This window comes from Emys orbicularis, chromosome 5, assembly GCF_028017835.1.
Source record: "Emys orbicularis isolate rEmyOrb1 chromosome 5, rEmyOrb1.hap1, whole genome shotgun sequence".
In the NCBI taxonomy this organism is placed as follows: Eukaryota; Metazoa; Chordata; order Testudines; family Emydidae; genus Emys; species Emys orbicularis.
The window spans coordinates 18185893-18204521 of record NC_088687.1 but is presented as its reverse complement, the minus strand read 5'-3'; the positions used below and the strand labels follow the sequence as shown (position 1 = coordinate 18204521).

At 41.9% G+C, this 18629-nt stretch overlaps 1 protein-coding gene across 3 annotated transcripts in view; it reads left to right on the top strand.

The window, feature by feature from the left end:
- Nucleotides 1-3847: 3847 nt before the first annotated feature.
- HNRNPD (heterogeneous nuclear ribonucleoprotein D) overlaps nt 3848-18629 on the top strand; it is a 34831-nt gene continuing 20049 nt past the window's right edge. For 2 of the 3 annotated variants that reach the window (XR_010561431.1, XM_065404665.1), the window contains exons 1-3: nt 3848-4047; nt 6651-6707; nt 18313-18481. Coding sequence is in view for 2 of the 3 variants with exons in the window: in XM_065404665.1 (XP_065260737.1) it covers nt 3848-4047; nt 6651-6707; nt 18313-18481 (426 nt within the window). In the remaining variant the exon portion in view is untranslated. The remainder of the gene's footprint in view (nt 4048-6650; nt 6708-18312; nt 18482-18629) is intronic. The other variant, XM_065404666.1, reaches the window with a different exon arrangement.

Genomic DNA, 18629 nt, shown 5'->3' with positions numbered 1-18629 from the left:
ATAAAACCTTGTTTAGAAGACAGCTGAGAGCACTTTATCCATAGCAGTATAAACCTTCCCACTTCTGTACTGTTTTTCTATCCCTATGTCCTTTTGTGTGCATCTCATTTATTTTCCATGTATTTGCTCATTGCACTTGTCCATCTTATCTGCCTCTCTCCTGTGGATATACCATGCTAAAATGAGTCACTTAGATATTCTCCTTTGGTTGGTCAAGCACTGTTGCAGCTCCAGCAGCGCTGGCAATGTTGGAGGAATGGTAGTAAAGATGCCTGTAGGTGATCTACACTACATCATCTAATGCTGCACATGGTGATAAGGTAATTGCAGCTGGTGTATACTGCCACTAAGAGAATTGCTCCTGGTGTGCTGGTAAACCAGTAGTGTGAGAATCCAGTCTCATTATAGATAAGGACTAGCTGAACCACACCTTGATGGAGCTGGCAATTGAATTAATGCCTGGTTGCTGGTAGCGGTAGCTGTTTACTCCCTATTGTACCTCAGTGGATTTTTGAAGTGTACATATTTTTCAAAACTACAGTGCTCTGTTACTTTGTCATTGTACAGTCCAAATGGCCTATAACCTAAATGCTTTCTTTAACTTGCTCTATTATCCAAGAGCTTCAATTGTGTGTAGTTAACTGGCTATACCTTTCTTGTATGACCTTTGGGAAGTTACTCATCCTCCTTGCCTCAGTTCACTCTCTAAATGAGAATTTTTTTGCCTATCTAATGGATTTTAAAAGGCTTTTTTGTTTATAAAGGGCTATTAACACGTTGGTTAAAAGGTACTATAGAATGTACTTAGCATTTCATATTTGTCTGAAGTATTGATAGAGCCAAGTATTTTCTCTAGGGGATTGATCCTGTAAACTTGTACTCAGACTAGTAGTCTGCTTGAAGTCAGTGGTCCGGTATACGGATTACTTAAGAGCCAGATCTTGGAAACCAGTGTGTTTGTCTTAATTCTTGCTAATGTCAATGGGAATCGTACAGCTAAAATCCATAGCTTATTACAAGGTTTACAGACTACTTAATTGGCAGTTCCTGTTGATCTATTTGGGTCAGATGTTTTGCTCTTGTAAAGAAGAGGCTAGCCATTATGAAAAGGGGGGCCTATTTTTCCCTCCATTATTTTTAAGCATTGATTATATGTTCATGCATAATCCAAATAAAAGGATTGTCTCTGGCCCAGGGTTACTTACAAGTTAACTTCTAACAATGTTAATGGACATTTTTTGGGGGGGGAACAAAACAATTTGGAAAAATCAGCCAGCCTCTCTGTCAGAAGAACATTAACTCAATCATCATGTGCTCACTTTGAAAAAGTATAAACTTTATCAGCCAGGTAGTCTTCTGTTCAGCTCTCTTTTTGTAAGTCTTCAACTGTAGCTTTCCTTTAGTATACTGTAGTGTGATGTTCTTCCCCCCCAATCCCATCTATTTTATTTGAGGTATTTTGTTAACATTTTATTTTTTGTTCTGGGTTTTTTTTTTCCCCCTTTACAGTTTGCAGTTGTTTGCCCTTCAAGTTGGCCCTTTCACTTAATAGTTTAAGGTTTCTTTGGTTGCATCTATCTAGATTTTTCTGCATTTTTACATTGTACTAAATGTAGGTTTTGACTTATCCACTCAGATGTGGTGTTTGTGCTTCAGCACATGGAAGGCCACACAAATATAGTTAAAAAATGACATTGAATCACTTCAACTATGCTGATGGCTAAAGTTTTTGACAAATGCTGAAAAATCAAGGCAACTAACTAATCCTAGATACTTTTTAGGATTGCAGTCAGGATCTCTGCTAATGTATAGCTGGTAAACAGCTAAGACTTTCTATTCTCAAGTATTTACACTTTAACTGAAGGGAAATAGGAGAGATTAGTGGAACCAAATTTGATTTTAAAATGTCCATCTAACCTTATGTAGAGATTATTTTCTCGGATCAAAATTTTGCTAGGCTCTTCTCCAATTATGTGCTAGTATTAAATCATTATCACATACAAAAATGAATCTGTTTAGGTGCACAATGGAGGGGGGAGGGAAATGACAGTCAGGTATAAAAAATTTTTTTTAAAGGAATATAACTATTCATAAAGACTGCCCACAGTAGGCAACTTCTTAGCTCAGTTTTTTCAGTGACTACTGAAGGGTTACAGGAGACCTAAATTGAGGGTAAACAAGGACTGTTACCCTGAGGTCCAGACTTCAGAAAAGATAATCCACACCTGCTGGGGTGGAGTTATTTGCAACACCCACCTGGTTTCTTACAGATGCTATACCTAGTAGCAATAGTCCACATTCAATTGAACATAGCATTTCATCCTCTCTCTCCATTACAAGTAATAGGAAATTTATAATGAGAGCCAAGCTATTGGTTTGTGAACCCAAGATTTCACCTAGTCTTTAACACGTAACCCCACATGACATTTCTTAGTCCAACGAGAGTATGGTCCTCCAAACCAAAGGACCTCTTATAGCCCAACACCTGCCCTTTTTGGAGTGCTGCTTTCTCCAATCAATGAAATATAGAGGATAGTTTTTTTTTTTTTTTTTTTAAATAAGGGGGTTTTAACAATGAATTGGCTTTTGACACTTTCATAAGGAAAGATTAACAACTTTGAAATGTTTTTAAAAAGTCAGTGGAGAAGGGGGGAAGCAAGTTCTAAGCCACGAGTGGTATCTCTCAGTTAAGGGAAGAACTTTTTGAAACTAAATGCAACACTTTTTCAAAATCTACTTACCCTTTTTCCTACTAGCTTTCCTAAAAACCTCTTTCTACTTCCAGGACTAACATTCCCTTTTGGAGGGGGTAGGATTTTTTCTTCCTCTCTAGGGCAATGTAGCAATCCTTTTACCTCTTCCCCATTAACCATAGGAGGAGGACCGGCTGGCCGGGTAAGTACATTGTTTTCCTTTCAAAACAAAGGGGCCTAGGCCTGCTATTCTTCACTTCCTGTCCTAAAGCATTAGAGCACAATCCACCTCCAAGGTTGAGCTGTGGTGGGGGAAGGGGCTTTGCCTGCCTCTGTGGACTGGGCTGAGGACCCATTACTTGTGCATGTAAGGGACACTAGGGCCATGCCAATAGGGGACTATACAATGGCTGGGGCCCAGGTAGGGTGACCAGATGTCCCGGTTTTATAGGGACAGTCCTGATATTTGGGGATTTTTTTCTTATATAGGCTCCTATTGTCCCTGTCCCAATTTCTCACACTTGCTGCCTGGTCAGCCTAGGGCCGCCCAGGCCTGCTGGGGGTCTGCTGGACTCCGCCCAGTGTTGAGATAGGGCGGCCCTGCACTGGGCGCGGCCCTACCAGGTAGCTCAGGGAAGGGGAGTAACTAAGCTTCCCCCGGCACCTCTGCTCACTGCTGCCTTACCCAGGGCAGCTGCTGCCCTGCAGTTCCGTTGTCACCGGTCGCAGGGGCTCGTTGGAGCCTCTGCCTCACGGGACCCCATCCCCAGTGCGCCTTAGCGCCAGTCTGTACTACGGGGCAGCGGTGTACAGTAGCTTTTTGACTACTCTCTTTCTGTCGTCTCTATGGCTCTTGAGCCGCTCTACCCATTCACTTCCTCTCTCTCGGTGGTTCAGAAACAGACACAGTGTATACACAATGGGAGGAAGGCGGGCTGGAGAAGGGACCGGGGTCACGTGATCTTCCTGCGTTCTTTCCGCCCGCCATTTTACGTTGGGGTTCGCGGCGGCGCCATTAAAGCGGGAGAAGGAGGCACAGCAGCTAGGTCCGCCGCCTGGAGTACGAGCCCTCGCGGTCTTAGCCGGCAGGCGGAAGCGGGCATCCGCGCGCGCCGGTCTCGTGCTCGCCGCGGCTCGTAGGGCGCGGCAGCGTCATGTCGGAGCAGCAGTTCGGGGGGGACTCGGCGGCTGGAGCCGGAGGCGGCTCGGCGGAGCAGGCGGAGCAGCAGGAGGGGATGGCTGGGGCGGCCGGCGCGGAAGGGGGAGGCGGCGGCGGAGGAGGAGGAGGTGGCGGCGGCGGCGCCGAGTCGGAGGGAGCCAAGATAGACGCGAGCAAGAACGAGGAGGATGAAGGGTGAGTAACGGCCGCTCTGGGCGGGGAGGCGGCTCCCGGCCTGTTCCCCCCCCCATTCACCCGGCCGCGCGGTGGGGTTTCCCGCTGTTTACATTTCGGCGGCCTGAGGCCCGCAGTGACCCGCCAACCCTGAGCCCGGGGGCAGTTTGCGCGGGAGCCCGGGATCCCTGCGTGCCTGTGGCGGGGCTGCCTGTCCCCGCCCCCGCCCGCAGCTCGGCGGCAGTAAAGCGCCTCGGGCCGCGTCGGGAGATGCCGCGCGATTGTCACCGCCCCTGCTCGGCCGGTTCCCTCGCAGAGCGGTGCAGGGAGATAGCGGCTTAGTGTGTCTGCAAGTGGGAGACGATGCTGGCCCTGTGGAGGCTGGCTGGGACGCTGTGGGCCGCCCTAGGAAAGTTCAATAACTGCGCTACCGACTAGCTAAACCGCTCCCAGTTCCCGCTCAGTCAGGTGTTGCCCTTAGGCGAGTGCTCCCCATAACTTCTCTTCCACGGGTTGCAAGATCAAGCCCCTAATCCTCCACCCCATAGGCACAGCAGGCTTTTTCCGCCCTGCAACAGCTAAAGGCACCTAGACACACTTCTGTCTGAGGACTTCTTACTCTGGCAGATCACGCCTAAGATTGCTATAACTGAACAGCTATCAAGCATACTTTTGGTTTTCAGTTTATTTTGTGCATTGACTGCATCAGTTACCGGCTAGTTCTGCTGTGAGCAGGGTTAGATAATGCAGTGCCACTGTACCTGAGTCTTGTTGCAATTGTGGATGACACCGTGATAAGACTAACTAATCTCAGGTTGACAGTGTTTAAGTGACTGCTCAGGGTCCCACAGTTAGTTACTGGCAGAATGGAATCCAGGAGTTCCTACTTAATGTGCTCTCTCAGCTAGTGTTGTGAACTGTTGGTATTCCTCTAACCCAGTGGTTCTCAAACTTTTGTACTGGTGACCCCTTTCACATAGCAAACCTCTGAGTGCGACCCCCCCCCCTTATAAATTAAAAACACTTAGTGTTAAATATTTAAAAAAAATTATAAATGCTGGAGGCAAAGCGGGGTTTAGGGTGGAGGCTGACAGCTCACGACCTCCCATGTAATAATCTCGTGACCCCCTGAGGGGTCCTGACCCCCAGTTTGAGAACCCCTGCTCTAACCCATCTTCCCTGCACCTTCATGTTAGTTTGTACTCTGCCAGGTAAACTACACTGAGCCATCAACAGCTCCCAATCTCCTTTTTCTGAAAACCCCTTCCCCGATCTCGCCCAGCTCAAAATGTGGTATTTTCACACTTATTTATAGCCTCCTTTAGCTTTAAAGGAGGTAATTATAGTATCTAGTGTGAAATATACATTGAATCCCTATTTTAGGGTTTTATGCTCGGCTCATCATTGTAGTGCCTTCTACGAAAAGTTAATAGCAACAGCAAAGTCTTTAGTGGACTTCATGGATTCTGACTCTTCTCAGGATAAAAACTCTGCCTGGAGTATTTTTGTTTGTTTTTTAGGCTTTTATTCTCATTTTTTAGGAAACAGAAATGGCATCTTAACTTAGCCAATCTGTGGTCTGTCGTTCAGTCACACCTGTTTTCATTGCTACCTGAAATAAGCATTCACTGCTTTTTTCACTTGTAAGCCATACAGAGGCAACCCAGCAAAAGTTAGATGGATTATATTTCTCCTTGTGTCTCGACAGGAGTATTTGCTAAATTCTAATTGCACCGTCTTTATGGTTGGTGATGGTACATAAGCCAAAAAGAACTTAGTTTTTATTTTGTGTTTTTTTAAATTGATTTTACGAGGCTTGTAATATGGAACCTTACCAATGCCATTAGCGACTTTTCGGAATAGAATTGCACTCCAAAACTTGTACTGTTCAGAACACTTAAGAGTGTTCAAAACTATAGTTAAATCTAGATTTAGGGTCTGTGTGGATTGAGTGGTTGAGATTTGGTTGTGGTTAGGTAACACTTATTAAGTAACCATAACTTTTCCTAATCAAGACAAATCTTTAAATCCATATTTAGGCTTGTTAAATCAGTGGCCTATATTTCAGAACGGGGAGCCCGTTGCTGCTCTTGTTGAAGAGCATCTACTCAGTACCTCCGGAAAGTCAGGCCACTTCTGTTTAGGTACCTAACTGTAGACATTGATGTTGGAAAAATTTAGCCAATAATTCTAGTTGGTGAACAAAAAATTAGTCTTTGGGAAGGTGATATAAACATCAAGAAACTAAACCATAACAGAAGTGCAAGATTTTTAGTTGTATTACCAAGTGTGATACTACGGCATGCGCATAATTTATTACTGAGATGCAGTCTTGAGCTGTGAACATCCATCTATAGCCTATTGATATGGTACTGTGCTAATTGCTGTTTTAGCTTGTTTTTCCCTGTAATGTTTTTGGCCCCTTTGCTGGTATCATTTTAATGGCTGCTGTGGGCTCTTGCTCATCTTCAAGTTGTTTAGACACTTAAACATCTGTGCTTGATAGCTAGCTACAGTGATTACACTAAAGTTTATAAAAAGTATAAATAAGTTAAAATTGTAATCCTAACAAATGCTGAAAATTGAATTTTGATCAGTTACTGTATTGGTTGGTTGTTCTCTAGCAATTCAAACTCCTCCCCATGGCTTTCTGAAGCGGCAGCGCCACAGCGGGAAGAATGGTAAAACTTTACATTTATTTCTAAATGCTCAAGGGCTCTGATAGCAATAAATTGAAAAACATTGTGGGGGGCACCTGTCTGGCTTGTGCCACTAACTGGCAACTTTTAATCCCCAGGACAAATTCCCGGTGGTTATTGCTTAAATATATAATAGGATATATGACCTGCGAAACTACAAAATTTTGTATGTGCAGGGTCTAATGTATAGGCTTAAAAAAATGTGTTACTTAAATGGCTTGTGTTCTATGATTATGTAACTGCCATTTAGTCAAACAAGATGCATTGTATTAGTGTTCTTTTATATTAATGGAGAAATTGACTGAGTGTTGTTAAATGGATATAATGTCCTTCTGATTTTCATCCTAATGCATTTACCTTTCTTTCATTTCCAAGTAAAATGAAGTGAGGTTTACTGAAAGTAAATCTTTTGTTTTAAATAGTACAAAGTGTTGGATTATAAGAGCCATCCTCGTGGAAGAGGCAAAAATCTTACTGAATTTGCTGTAACCAAAGGTTGTCTTAGATTGCTTATGTGAAAAAATTCTTAGTGAAGTCAGCCCTTAATCTTCTGAAGACAACTGCTAATGCTTGGTGTGAGATGAGAAATTTACCAATTTTTAACTAACATTTCATTTTAAAGCTTGCCTTGAATTAGTAATATTTAGCATAATATAAGGTATGCTAAGTATCTCATTACAGTTTACCTTTAACTAAATGCATCCAAAGTACCTTTAAAGTAAACAGTTTGATAAGTATACCTTCCAGAAATGCTAAATATGCTTATCTTTTTAGGTTAGGCACTGAGTATTCACCCTTCTATTACAGTTGCCAGTATTCTTTCTGTTTCTGTACACAACACAGTAGACCAGGATTCATTGAAGTGTAGTCCTAAATATGTTTGTGATCTCCAGTACAGTCAGACTCTGCAGCAACATACTTTTCTCTTAAGTACCACCAAACCCTAGTTCAGAGGGGCTTCAATTAACTCAGTTTTCTAATTTGGAATGGCTCCCTCCCCTCCTGGGGGTGACATATCAGTCAAATGGTAGAGTAGAAGACAGGCTCATTGGATGAGGATAACTTCCCTATGGCAGATCTGTCTCCCGCCCTCTGCAAACATGCTTGGAAGCCTCCTGATTTCCCTCCCTGCTTCCACAATGGCTTGACTGAGAGCAGGGAGAGAAATCAGAAACAATATTTTTTTCCCCTTTAAAATAACAAAACAAAACTTCAAACACTTTGTTTGGCATTGGCAAAGTAAATATTTACATACAGTATCTTCCTGTTTTCCTTTTGACTTAGTTTTGATTTTTATAACTTAAAACAACTGTTATTTCTGCCATGTCCTTGCTGTTTAATGCACGCTCAGTTGAGGGTTGGGACTAGGTTGTGGATGATGTTTTGTGGAGGGTCATGATTTTCAGCCTAGACTTAAAGAGTAATTTTTCTGGATGGTGTCAGAACATACCAGGTAGTGCTTGCACCGTAACATTGCATTAATTCCCTCAGCTAACGAGCTTCAGGATGTTGTTGATCTAGTCTCCCAGAACTTGAACTGTGGACTTGAAAAAATCCACATGTCATTGTCTAGTAGGAAATTTCCTGACAGGCCTATCAGAGGAGGACCCAAGTACCAACAGTTTCTGCAGAATTTAAGCTTTCCTCTAAGCCAGTTCTACACATGGAAGGCTTTGTTGGTAAAATTATTCCAGTCCTCCACTTCCCCTGAGCAAAATTAGTTATAGGTCCAAAAGTGCAGTTTTGCCAGTATAGTTATGTGTGTCACTCTCAAATCAAATCTCTCACCACCATAGCTATTCTGGCAAAAGTTTGTAGTATAGATCTGGCTTTAGTTTTAAGCTTTTGCAATTGTGAAAGTAACCTTCCAAATGTCATCTGGTTGTAAACTGATGAAGTATTGTTTTACCAAGTCTGTAGGCACAATTAAAGGGAGCTTGTAAACTTCAAATTTTGAAATTCACTACATTCCCAAAATTTCACTTCCAGATAGAACTTCCTTTAAATAGCAAGTAAAAATAAAACTTCAGAAGGGCTCTTCTGCTCCCCCATTTACACAGCTGCCTTTTTTTCAGCAGGGAGCACACAGAGGAGAAATTGTCCATAAACAAGTACTGTCAGATGCACCAAGTTGTTTAATCAAAAAATGTGTGTTCTCTAACTTTTTTACGTAAATTAGACATTCCAAATAACTAGTAGGTTTAAAGACTTCCTGAGATTATTTTTTCCCAGGATGACTGTTCCTTTAACAAGAGTCATCAGTTCTGCTGATACTCAAAACCTTGTATGCAGCACTGAAACTCTCAAGTAGCATGTCATCTTCGCATTACTGCTTGGGCAAGATCAGGGCAACAGCAGAAGCAAGCATTGTGGATATATTCATATGGGAGAATGATCCAAGGGGAAAAGCTGGGGTTGGTGAAGTTAGAGTAGCAGAGACCGAACCTGCCAGGTACCACAGACACACCTGTTGTTGAGGTGGGAGTAGAGACCAAAAACTGATTTCCCTTCCAGCATCTTTAAATTTATAAGTCTCCACTAGTCAGAAGTGATTAATGTTTAAAAAAGAAAAACCCGGCTTCCAAGAAGAGGTCAGGAACAGACCCTGGCAAAAATATAGCATACACATCAGATTTCAGTGGCTGCTATGTATGTTGAAATATTTTGATTAAGGCTTGCTTACACTTTGTCATGTGGTGTAAACTTATTATCTTCTTACCTATTTGCCTGTATATGTTAGAAATCTTGGTTTGTAAACTTAGCGCCTCAATGACTATGCTTTTCTTACTCAAACTCCAAAACTCTAGGGTATGTTCTGAATTATTTGGCTACTGATTGACAGTCATAAACTCAGCCTTTAAAGGTAGACCCGTCACCTTCTTAGCTCTGTCTCGTCTTCCCCCCCACCCCTTTTTTCAGTTATTTGCTCCATATTTTCTGCCTTTTTTTCCACTTCTGTACAGCTTTGAGTCTCTAATCCTTATATGTTTTCTGGGATGTTTCCGGGATCTCTTCTCTGTAAAGGTTTCATGACATTGTAACCCTTCTTCTGAGAGCTGGAGAGACATGGCTTCCTCTCTGCCCTGTAAATGCTGCTTCTGCAATCTGAAAGTTTATGGGATGCATTTACATTCCACAGTGATTGGCTGCAGTGGTTCGCACCCAAGTGAATTGGCTGGCCAAAAATCTTTGTTGTTATGTCTTTCTCATTTCAAGCTCATGAAGTCTAAATTCAGAGTATAGTCTTGATTTGTAGTCAAGGTCTCTGAGTATGCCTCATGTTATCCACTTAACCACTACTGTGAGGGTGCATTACTTGGGAATTAGTGACTATGTAGGAAGAGAGTATCAGAGGGGTAGCCGTGTTAGTCTGGATCTGTAAAAAGCAACAGAGTCTCCTGTGGCACCTTGAAGACTAACAGATGTATTGGAGCATAAGCTTTCGTGGGTGAATACCCACTTCGTCAGACACATGTCTGTGGGTATTCACCCACGAAAGCTTATGCTCCAATACATCTGTTAGTCTTAAAGGTGCCACAGGACACTCTGTTGCTTTATATAGGAAGAGGTGATGGTCCAAGTTTCTACAGAGGATTGGTAACACCAAACCACAAGCTGATTACTAAGGCCCTACCAAATTCACGACCATGAAAAACTCGTCACGGCCCGTGAAATCTGCTCTTTTGTGTTCTTTTCCCTATACTATACAGATTTCATGGGGGAGACCAGCATTTCTCAGATTGGGGGGTCCTCACCCAAAAGGGAGTTGCAAGGTTATTTTATGGGGGTCGTGGTATTGCTACCCATACTTCTGCGCTGTCTTCAGAGCTGGGTGGCTGGAGAGCGGCGGCTGTTGGCCAGCTGCCCAGTTCTGAAGGCAGCGCCCTGCCAGCAGCAACCCAGAACTAAGGGTGCCAATACCATGCCACCCTTACTTCTGCACTGCTGCCTTCCGAACTGGGTGGCCTGATAGTGGCGGCTGCTGACTGAGGACCCAGTTCTGCAGGCAGCAGTGCTGAAGTAAAGGTGGCAATGCCATACCATGCCATACTTACTTCTGTGCTGCTGCTGGTGGTGGCCCTGCCTTCAGAGCTGGGCACCTGGCCAGCAGCCACCGCTCTCCACCACAATAACGTTGTCACCACCCCACAACTCCTTTTTGGCTCAGGACTCCTCCAATTACAACACTGATATTTCAGATTTAAATAGCTGAAATCATGAAATTTATTATTTTTAAAATCTTATGAACATGAAATTGACCAAAATGGACTGTGCATTTGGTAGGGCCATACTGATTACATAGGAAATGCTCTGCACTGAGGAAACTATTGATACGGTCATTCTTCCTAAAGGTATTTTGAAGTTTGTTTGTTTTTTAGAGAGTTTTTCTTCCTTGTTCATTGGTCACATGTTGTCAGTTTGGCTTTATTCAGCACATCCAGAGAATTTGTGTTGTGTACATTAGTGAGTTGGCTTGATACTGAATTTTTCTCTAGACAGTGCCCTTCTGAAGAGATTCCACTTTTCCAGAGGCCATATTGCTAACATTGTTCATTATTAAGGCTATGTTTATATTACGGTGGTCATAGAAGTCAGGAAGCCGTGATTTCCAGAAACCTCCATGACATTCTCTGCTTCAGCCTCAGGGGTTATTGGACTCTGGAGCTGGCAGCCAGCGGGGCCGTGGCAGGGTTCCAGCAACAGGTGACAGCAGTGACAGGCAATAGGGGGCCCCCTGCAGTGTTCTAGTGACAGGCAACAGCCTCCTGCGTGCGCCAGGTGGGATGCGTTGGGTGAGTTGCTGGGGGTGTTCTGTTTTCTCTTTGGGAAATATGGTCACCCTGCAGCTTCCATGGGTGGAGGGGGTCCCCCCCTGCAGCTTCCAGCAGCCTTGGCCAGAGGGGGAACCCCACAGCTCCCAGCCACCATGGTGGTGGGGGAAACCATGAAGCCACAGCAGCAAAAGTTACAGACAGGTCACAGCTTCTGTGGATTTTTGTTTGTTGTCCGTGACATGTCTGTGGCTTTTACTAAAAATAATCACGACAAAATCTTAACCTTATTTATTGTACCTATAAAATATATTCCTGCAGGCTCTTTCATTGGCAGTGAAGGCTTTTCTGCCTTATTAGTCTTATGAAATTGTTCCATTCTTACATTACTGCATCACAGGCTACTATGTACATTACTGGCTACCTATATATACCCACCGTACATCAGGGTGGTTATATACAGAAGTCCATTCCATAGCTAGCATAAGGTCTTTTAAACTCTGTGGTGCTGTCTAATTCCACTCAACTTTAACATTTGGGTTTATAAAGGCTTCATTTCCCCCGGAGATGCTAAACACCTTTAGCTCCCATTGACTTCAGTTGGTAGTGTGGGTACTCAGCATGTGTGTTTTAAAAAAAAAAAAAAACAAACAAAACCAAAAAAACTTAATATTCTCTGAAACTTCAACATGCAAGTTGCCACTTCTAAAACCCAATGTTGTGTAACTGGGATAATTTTTACAAATACAAAATTTCCTGGACTTTGGCTGGTGGGAATAATGTACTATCTTTTTTTTTAGATAAATCCTGTGAACTGTTCCTGTGAACTGTTCCAGTGATTCACAGGTGGTATCCTACCAGATACCACCTGTGAATCACCACAGTTAAGATCAGTTCAGGGGCTCAAGCTGGTTGTGGTGGTACTCATCTCCCAGTTTGGCTGATAGAGAGAGCCTGGCTTTTGAGGCACATTGTAAAGTCTCTCTGTTTCCTCATACTTTTGAAGAGAAGGGACTTGATGGGGCACTTGGGTCTGGGCATGAGTGTTATGACACAACACAGACATCCAGCACTACCACTAAATTCCTATTTTAAAAATAAAATTAATAATCTTTACAAATAAAAACAAAACAAACAACCCGAAACTTAACACAAGCAGTTTTTGCACCAAGGGACAGGAGCCATAGCCACCAAGAAGTCCACTAGGGGATTTATTGTTGCTGTTGATTAAGTGGAAGATTCTTAAATACTACAGTGATGCACAGCAGTATAAAATCCTACAATAGATGGCTATTAGCACTTGAGTTGGAAGTTGGTTGATTTTGCTGGGTAGATTGACATGAGCTCTTGCCTACCCAAATAACATTAGTGACTGGGCTGGGTTGTACCAGCAGCATCAAGCTCATGTCATTAGTGAATTTTTCTCAAGGCTTCCCATATTTAGCCTATTTTAAATGGAGCATTTCATACAGTGTATTTCTATATCAATAATTCAGTAACTTTTTATTACAAAATTAACATGTGATGCATAGCATAATTATCCATTCCAACACTTGAAAATCATTTTAATAACCAACTTAAACTTTGAGTCCTTAAGATGGATCGCAAGTGAAATTCACTTTTAAATGTGTACATAGTTAAAATCTTTTAAATTCAAACATCTAACTTTAAATTAATTTTAAAATAGCAGGATGGGGGGAGATAAGTGTAGTGTTCATCTAATATCCTATGTAGCCAAAGGGAATCCTCACAGTGGCAAAAATAAGGTAGATCTGGGTATTTTCACTGCTCATCAAACATAATATTTAAACACTGAGAGAAATACAAAAGCCCAGTTTCTAGGCAATCCAAAAATAAAACACTCCTTTGAAAGTGGGAAATTAAAACCCAAGTTGCTATTGTTTCATAAAAGAGTAAATACCATGTTAACTTCAGTCTTCAATAGACATACACCTCTACCCCGATATAACACTGTCCTCGGGAGCCAAAAAATCTTACTGTGTTATATCGAACTTGCTTTGATCCGCTGGAGTGCGCACACCCCCCCCGGAGCGCTGCTTTACCGCTTTAGATCCGAATTTGTGTTATATCGGATCGCATTATATCGGGGTAGAGGTGTACAATGCATTTTGTCAAATAGACAATCTTTTCTTACAACTTTTTAATGTTTAAAGTAGAGCTGTCAATTAATTGCCGTTAACTCACATGATTAATTTTAAAAAATTGCGATTAAAAAAATAAATTGCGATTAATCGCACTTGTAACAATAGAATACCAATTGAAATTTATTAAATATTTTTGGATGTTTTTCTACATTTTCAATATTGATTTAAATTAGAACACATAATACAAAGTGCACAATGCTCACTTTACATTACTATTTTTGATTACAAATATCTGTACTGTAAAAATGATAAAAGAAATAGTATTTTTCATTTCACCTTATACGAAGTGCAATCTCTTTATCGTGAAAGTGTAACTTACAAATGCAAATTTTTTTTTTGGTTACATAACTGCACTCAATAACAAAACTGTAAAATTTTAGAGCCTACAAGTCCACTCACTCCTATTTCTTATTCTTATATCCTATTCTAGACAAACAAGTTTGTTTACATTCACAGGAGATACTGCTGCCTGCTTCTTATTTACAGTATCAGCTGAAAGTGAGAACAGGTGTTCGCATGGCACTTTGATAGCCAGCGTTGCAAGGTATTTACATGCCAGATATGCTAAATATTTGTATGCCCCTTCACGCTTCGGCCACCATTCCAGAGGACGTGCTTCCATGCTGATACTCATTTAAAAAAAAAAAGTGTCAATTAAATTTGTAACTGTACTTCTTGGGGGGGAGAACTGTATGTCTCCTGCTCTGTTTTACCCGCATTTTGCATATATTTCATGTTATAGCAGTCTCAGATGATGACCCAGCACATGTTCGTTTTAAGAACACTTTCACAGCAGATTTGACAAAATGCAAAGAAGGTACCGATGTGAGATTTCTAAAAATAGCTACAGCACTTGACCCTAGGTTTAAGAATCTGAAGTGCTGTCCAAAAATCTCAGAGGTGCGGAGCATGCTTTTAGAAGTCTTAAAAAAGCAACGCTCTGATGCGGAAACTACAGAACCCAGACCACCAAAAAAGAGAATCAACCTTCTGCTGGTGGCATCTGACTCAGATGATGAAAATGAACATGCATCAGTCCGCACTGCTTTGGATCATTATCAAGTAGAACCCATCATCAGCATGGAATCATGTCCTCTGGAATGGTGGTTGAAGCATGAAGGGACATGTGAATCTTTAGCGCATCTGGCACGTAAATATCTTGCACCACCAGCTACAACAGTTCCCTGCGAACACGTATTCTCACTTTCAGATGACATAGTAAACAAGAAGCGGGCAGCATTATCTCCTGCAAATTGTAACCAGCCTTGTTTCTCTGAGTGATTGGCTGACCAAGAGGTAGGACTGAGTGGACTTGTAGGCTCTAAAGTTTTACATTGTTTTAGTTTTGAATGCAGTTTTTTGTACATCATTCTACATTTATAAGTTTAACTTTCATGATAAAGAGATTACACTACAGTACTTGTATGAGGTGAATTGAAAAATACAATGTTTTTTTACAGTGCAAATATTTGTAATAAAAAATAAATATAAAGTGAGCACTGTACACTTTGTATTCTGTCTTGTAATTGAAATTAATATATTTGAAAATGTAGTAAACATCCACAAATATTTAAAATAAATGGTATTATATTGTTTAACCGTGTGACTAATCGCGATTAATTTGTTTAACCGCTTGACAACCCTAGTTTAAAGATATTACAGTATGTTAGAGTACTTCAACATCTTTAAGAGCCAAAAAGGCTAGCCACGCTAATGGCCTATCTTAATCTAAACAGTATTGCTATGCTTATTTTATGGAAGTAGACAAAAAATGTTTGATTTGTACTGTAAGTTTCACAGTTATTTAGCCTTTTCATGGGTATAATGATATGAGGGAAGGTTTTGGTAAGTTTGCATTGCTATAATTTGCTCATTTATCAAGTCCTGTACACATGTCGTCTTTTTCTTTCCTTCACGCAGCAAAAAGTTCCCCAAATAGTTTGTTGGGAAGTCTTATTCCCTAACATGCCATAGATATATAACACTAAGCCTTTTCTTTTGTTATAAAAACCTTGAAAACTTGAAGAAATTATCCCATAAATGTATCCTCCTAAATCAGTGCTACTCAGACTGAGGCTTGCGAGCTGCAAGTGGCTCTTTAATGTGTCTCCTGAGGCTCTTTGCAGCACATGCTATTAAAACACTGTGTGATTTGATTATTAACCAATAAGGATGCTTTTACTATGTTATTAACCAGTTATAGTTGATAAAGTAATTATACTTGGTCAGTCATTTTGAAGTGAGAATAATGTATATAAAAATGGAAAATAGAGAGTTCACACTACTGGGGCTGTTTTAGGTAATGTTGGTTGCTAATTGACTCCTGAACCACTTAAGTCTGAATATCGGTGTTTTAAAGCATCTCTGGAGCGTAGAGCACTTCTGAGTGTCTGTCACCACTAATGTGGTGGTGCAACACTCAGTTGCCCAACTAATCCCTTCAGATTTGTCTTGAAAGCACTAATCCTGGGAAGGGCTTCTAGTACTCTGCGGTAGAGAGCAAAGGCTATTGGAACAATATGTGAACGGATGGAGAGGAGTGGGTCTGCTGGGGATTAATTCAGAATGGGTGTTTTGTTTTTTTTGGTGGGGGGATATGTTGTAGTCACTGGTGTTACGCATGTAACATCTGCAGGCTGAAGCCTCTCTGTGTCCACTGCAGTTGCATAAGGATTAGATAAATCTGTCAAAAGTCTATGCATTCCTAAGGCCATGACTAATGTAGCAAGACCTTAGACTGAGTAGCCTTGATGGTCTGATCTGTATGTGCAGCTTTGATTTAAAGAGGTCGTCCGGCATATAGTGATGTGACATAATTCATGCTATAGCTGTGCTGGTATATATTTTGTAAAGTGACTTTCTCCACATGTGTAACACAAAGTTTGGATTTATATTGTGTGCAGAGGAACATTCTAGGGCAGGGGTGGGCAAACTTTTTGGTCTGAGGGCCACATCTGGGTGGGGAAATTGCATGCAGGGCCATGAGTGTAGGGCTGGGGCAGAGGGTTGGGGTATGGGAGGGGGTGCAGTGTGCAGGAAGGGGCTCAGGGCAGGGGGGTTGGGGTGCAGGAGGGGGTACGGAGTGCAGGAGGGGGCTCAGGGCAGAGGATTGGGGTGTAGGAGGGGGTGCGGAGTGTGGCGGGGGCTCAGGGCAGGGGGTTGGGGCGCAGGAGGGGTGTGGGGTGTACAAGGGGGCTCAGGGCAGGGGGTTGGGGTGTGGGGTACAGGAGGGGTTCAGAGGGCTCCGTGCGCTACCCTCCTCTGCGGGTACCTCCCCTGAAGCTCCCATTGGCTACAGTTCCCTGTTCCTGGCCAGTGGGAGCTGCGTGGGGGGCGCACGGAGCCCTCTGCCCCTCCTCCCCCAGGGGCCGCAGGGACGTGGTGCCAGCCGCTTCCAGCAGCGGCATGGGGCCAGCAGTCCAAAGCCCTGTTGGGCTGGATCCGGCCCATGGGCCGTAGTTTGCCTGCCCCGTTCTAGGGATTACTAGAATGAATACCAACTTGTGGAAGTAAGTTTTAGTTGAGGCAATGAAGAGAACTAGGTCTTGTAGGAAATGTCTTTGTAGATCTGGCTGGATCTTGTTTTCTCTTGTGATTTTTGGAGCCAAAATAAAGCAAAATTACTTGAAAATGATTCTTCACTTGAATGGGTACAAATAACATTTGTCTAATAGCTTTAGGAAAGATTCCATTCACAATTTCACTTGGTTAATTTAAGTTGACACAAATAATAAAATGCTCCCTTTTTGAGGAGGTAAGATGTTTGGCCTTTTCACCCCTTATTTCCCAACTCTTTGCATTGGGAGAGTGACTTGATTCCAAACTATCTAGTGTACCACCATATTTACAATTAAAATGAAAATCAAACTTAGATGAGCCTACCCACATTAAGTTGCATGGCCAGTGTGATTGGGAAAACAATGGATTTACAGCTTGTTTGGGCACTCATTTTGGAAAAAACACATTGCCTCATCAGTATTTAATTTTATAAATTTAGTATTGGTCTTAGCACATAACTTTACAGTCATGTTCCAATACTGCTTACTTCCCTTCTGTGTGGGTAGAGTAATTTGTCCCCAACCTGGTAGTTTTTGTCTAGGAACTTAAGTAGTGGCAAACCAGACATATTTGTGCCTGTCCAGCCCAGACTGGCATATACGGCTCAGTGGGTAATCTGCACTTACTTTGTGCATTTATTTTGAAAAGTAACTATGGAATAATGACAACTTAATCAACATTTGATCCCCTGTGAGGCTGAGTGCAATTGAAAACAGAATGTGGCTCGAAGGATCTTTAGTGGTGGTGATGTGAAGTAGGAAGAATCCTCATTGTCTTCTCAGCCCCCACATTGAGTTTGTAGGGCTGGCAGCTTAATAAGTCTTATTTGTAAACTAAATAAATGATGGACACAAATATGGAACTCAGAATGTCACTTTTACATAGATTTTTCAGGGTATATTTGCACTTGTGGCAAATTTGACCAGGACCACTTTCTGAAATGTAGAGGGATGATCAGATATATAAAGGGGTATTGCTGATAGTATCCTACCAAAGTTCCCTAATTGGAAAAATGAGCTCTTATGGGGAAAAAAATCCTGTATGTCAAATTTTAGAACAGATATTAACAAATTAATAATCTTGTCTTTACAGGAAAATGTTCATTGGAGGCCTTAGCTGGGACACTACAAAGAAAGATCTGAAGGACTACTTCTCCAAATTTGGTGAAGTCGTAGACTGCACTCTGAAGTTAGATCCTATCACAGGGCGATCAAGGGGTTTTGGCTTTGTACTTTTTAAAGAGTCTGAGAGTGTAGATAAGGTAGTGTTATTCTCTAATCTAATTAATTCATTTAACCTTTAAATGAACAGTAAAGAAACTCAGTAATAAGGCTCGTGTGTGCATCTTGTCTACGTAATCTATTAAAAAGATACAGCTTTGAGAAGCAATATTTTTCCAGAGGCTGCTT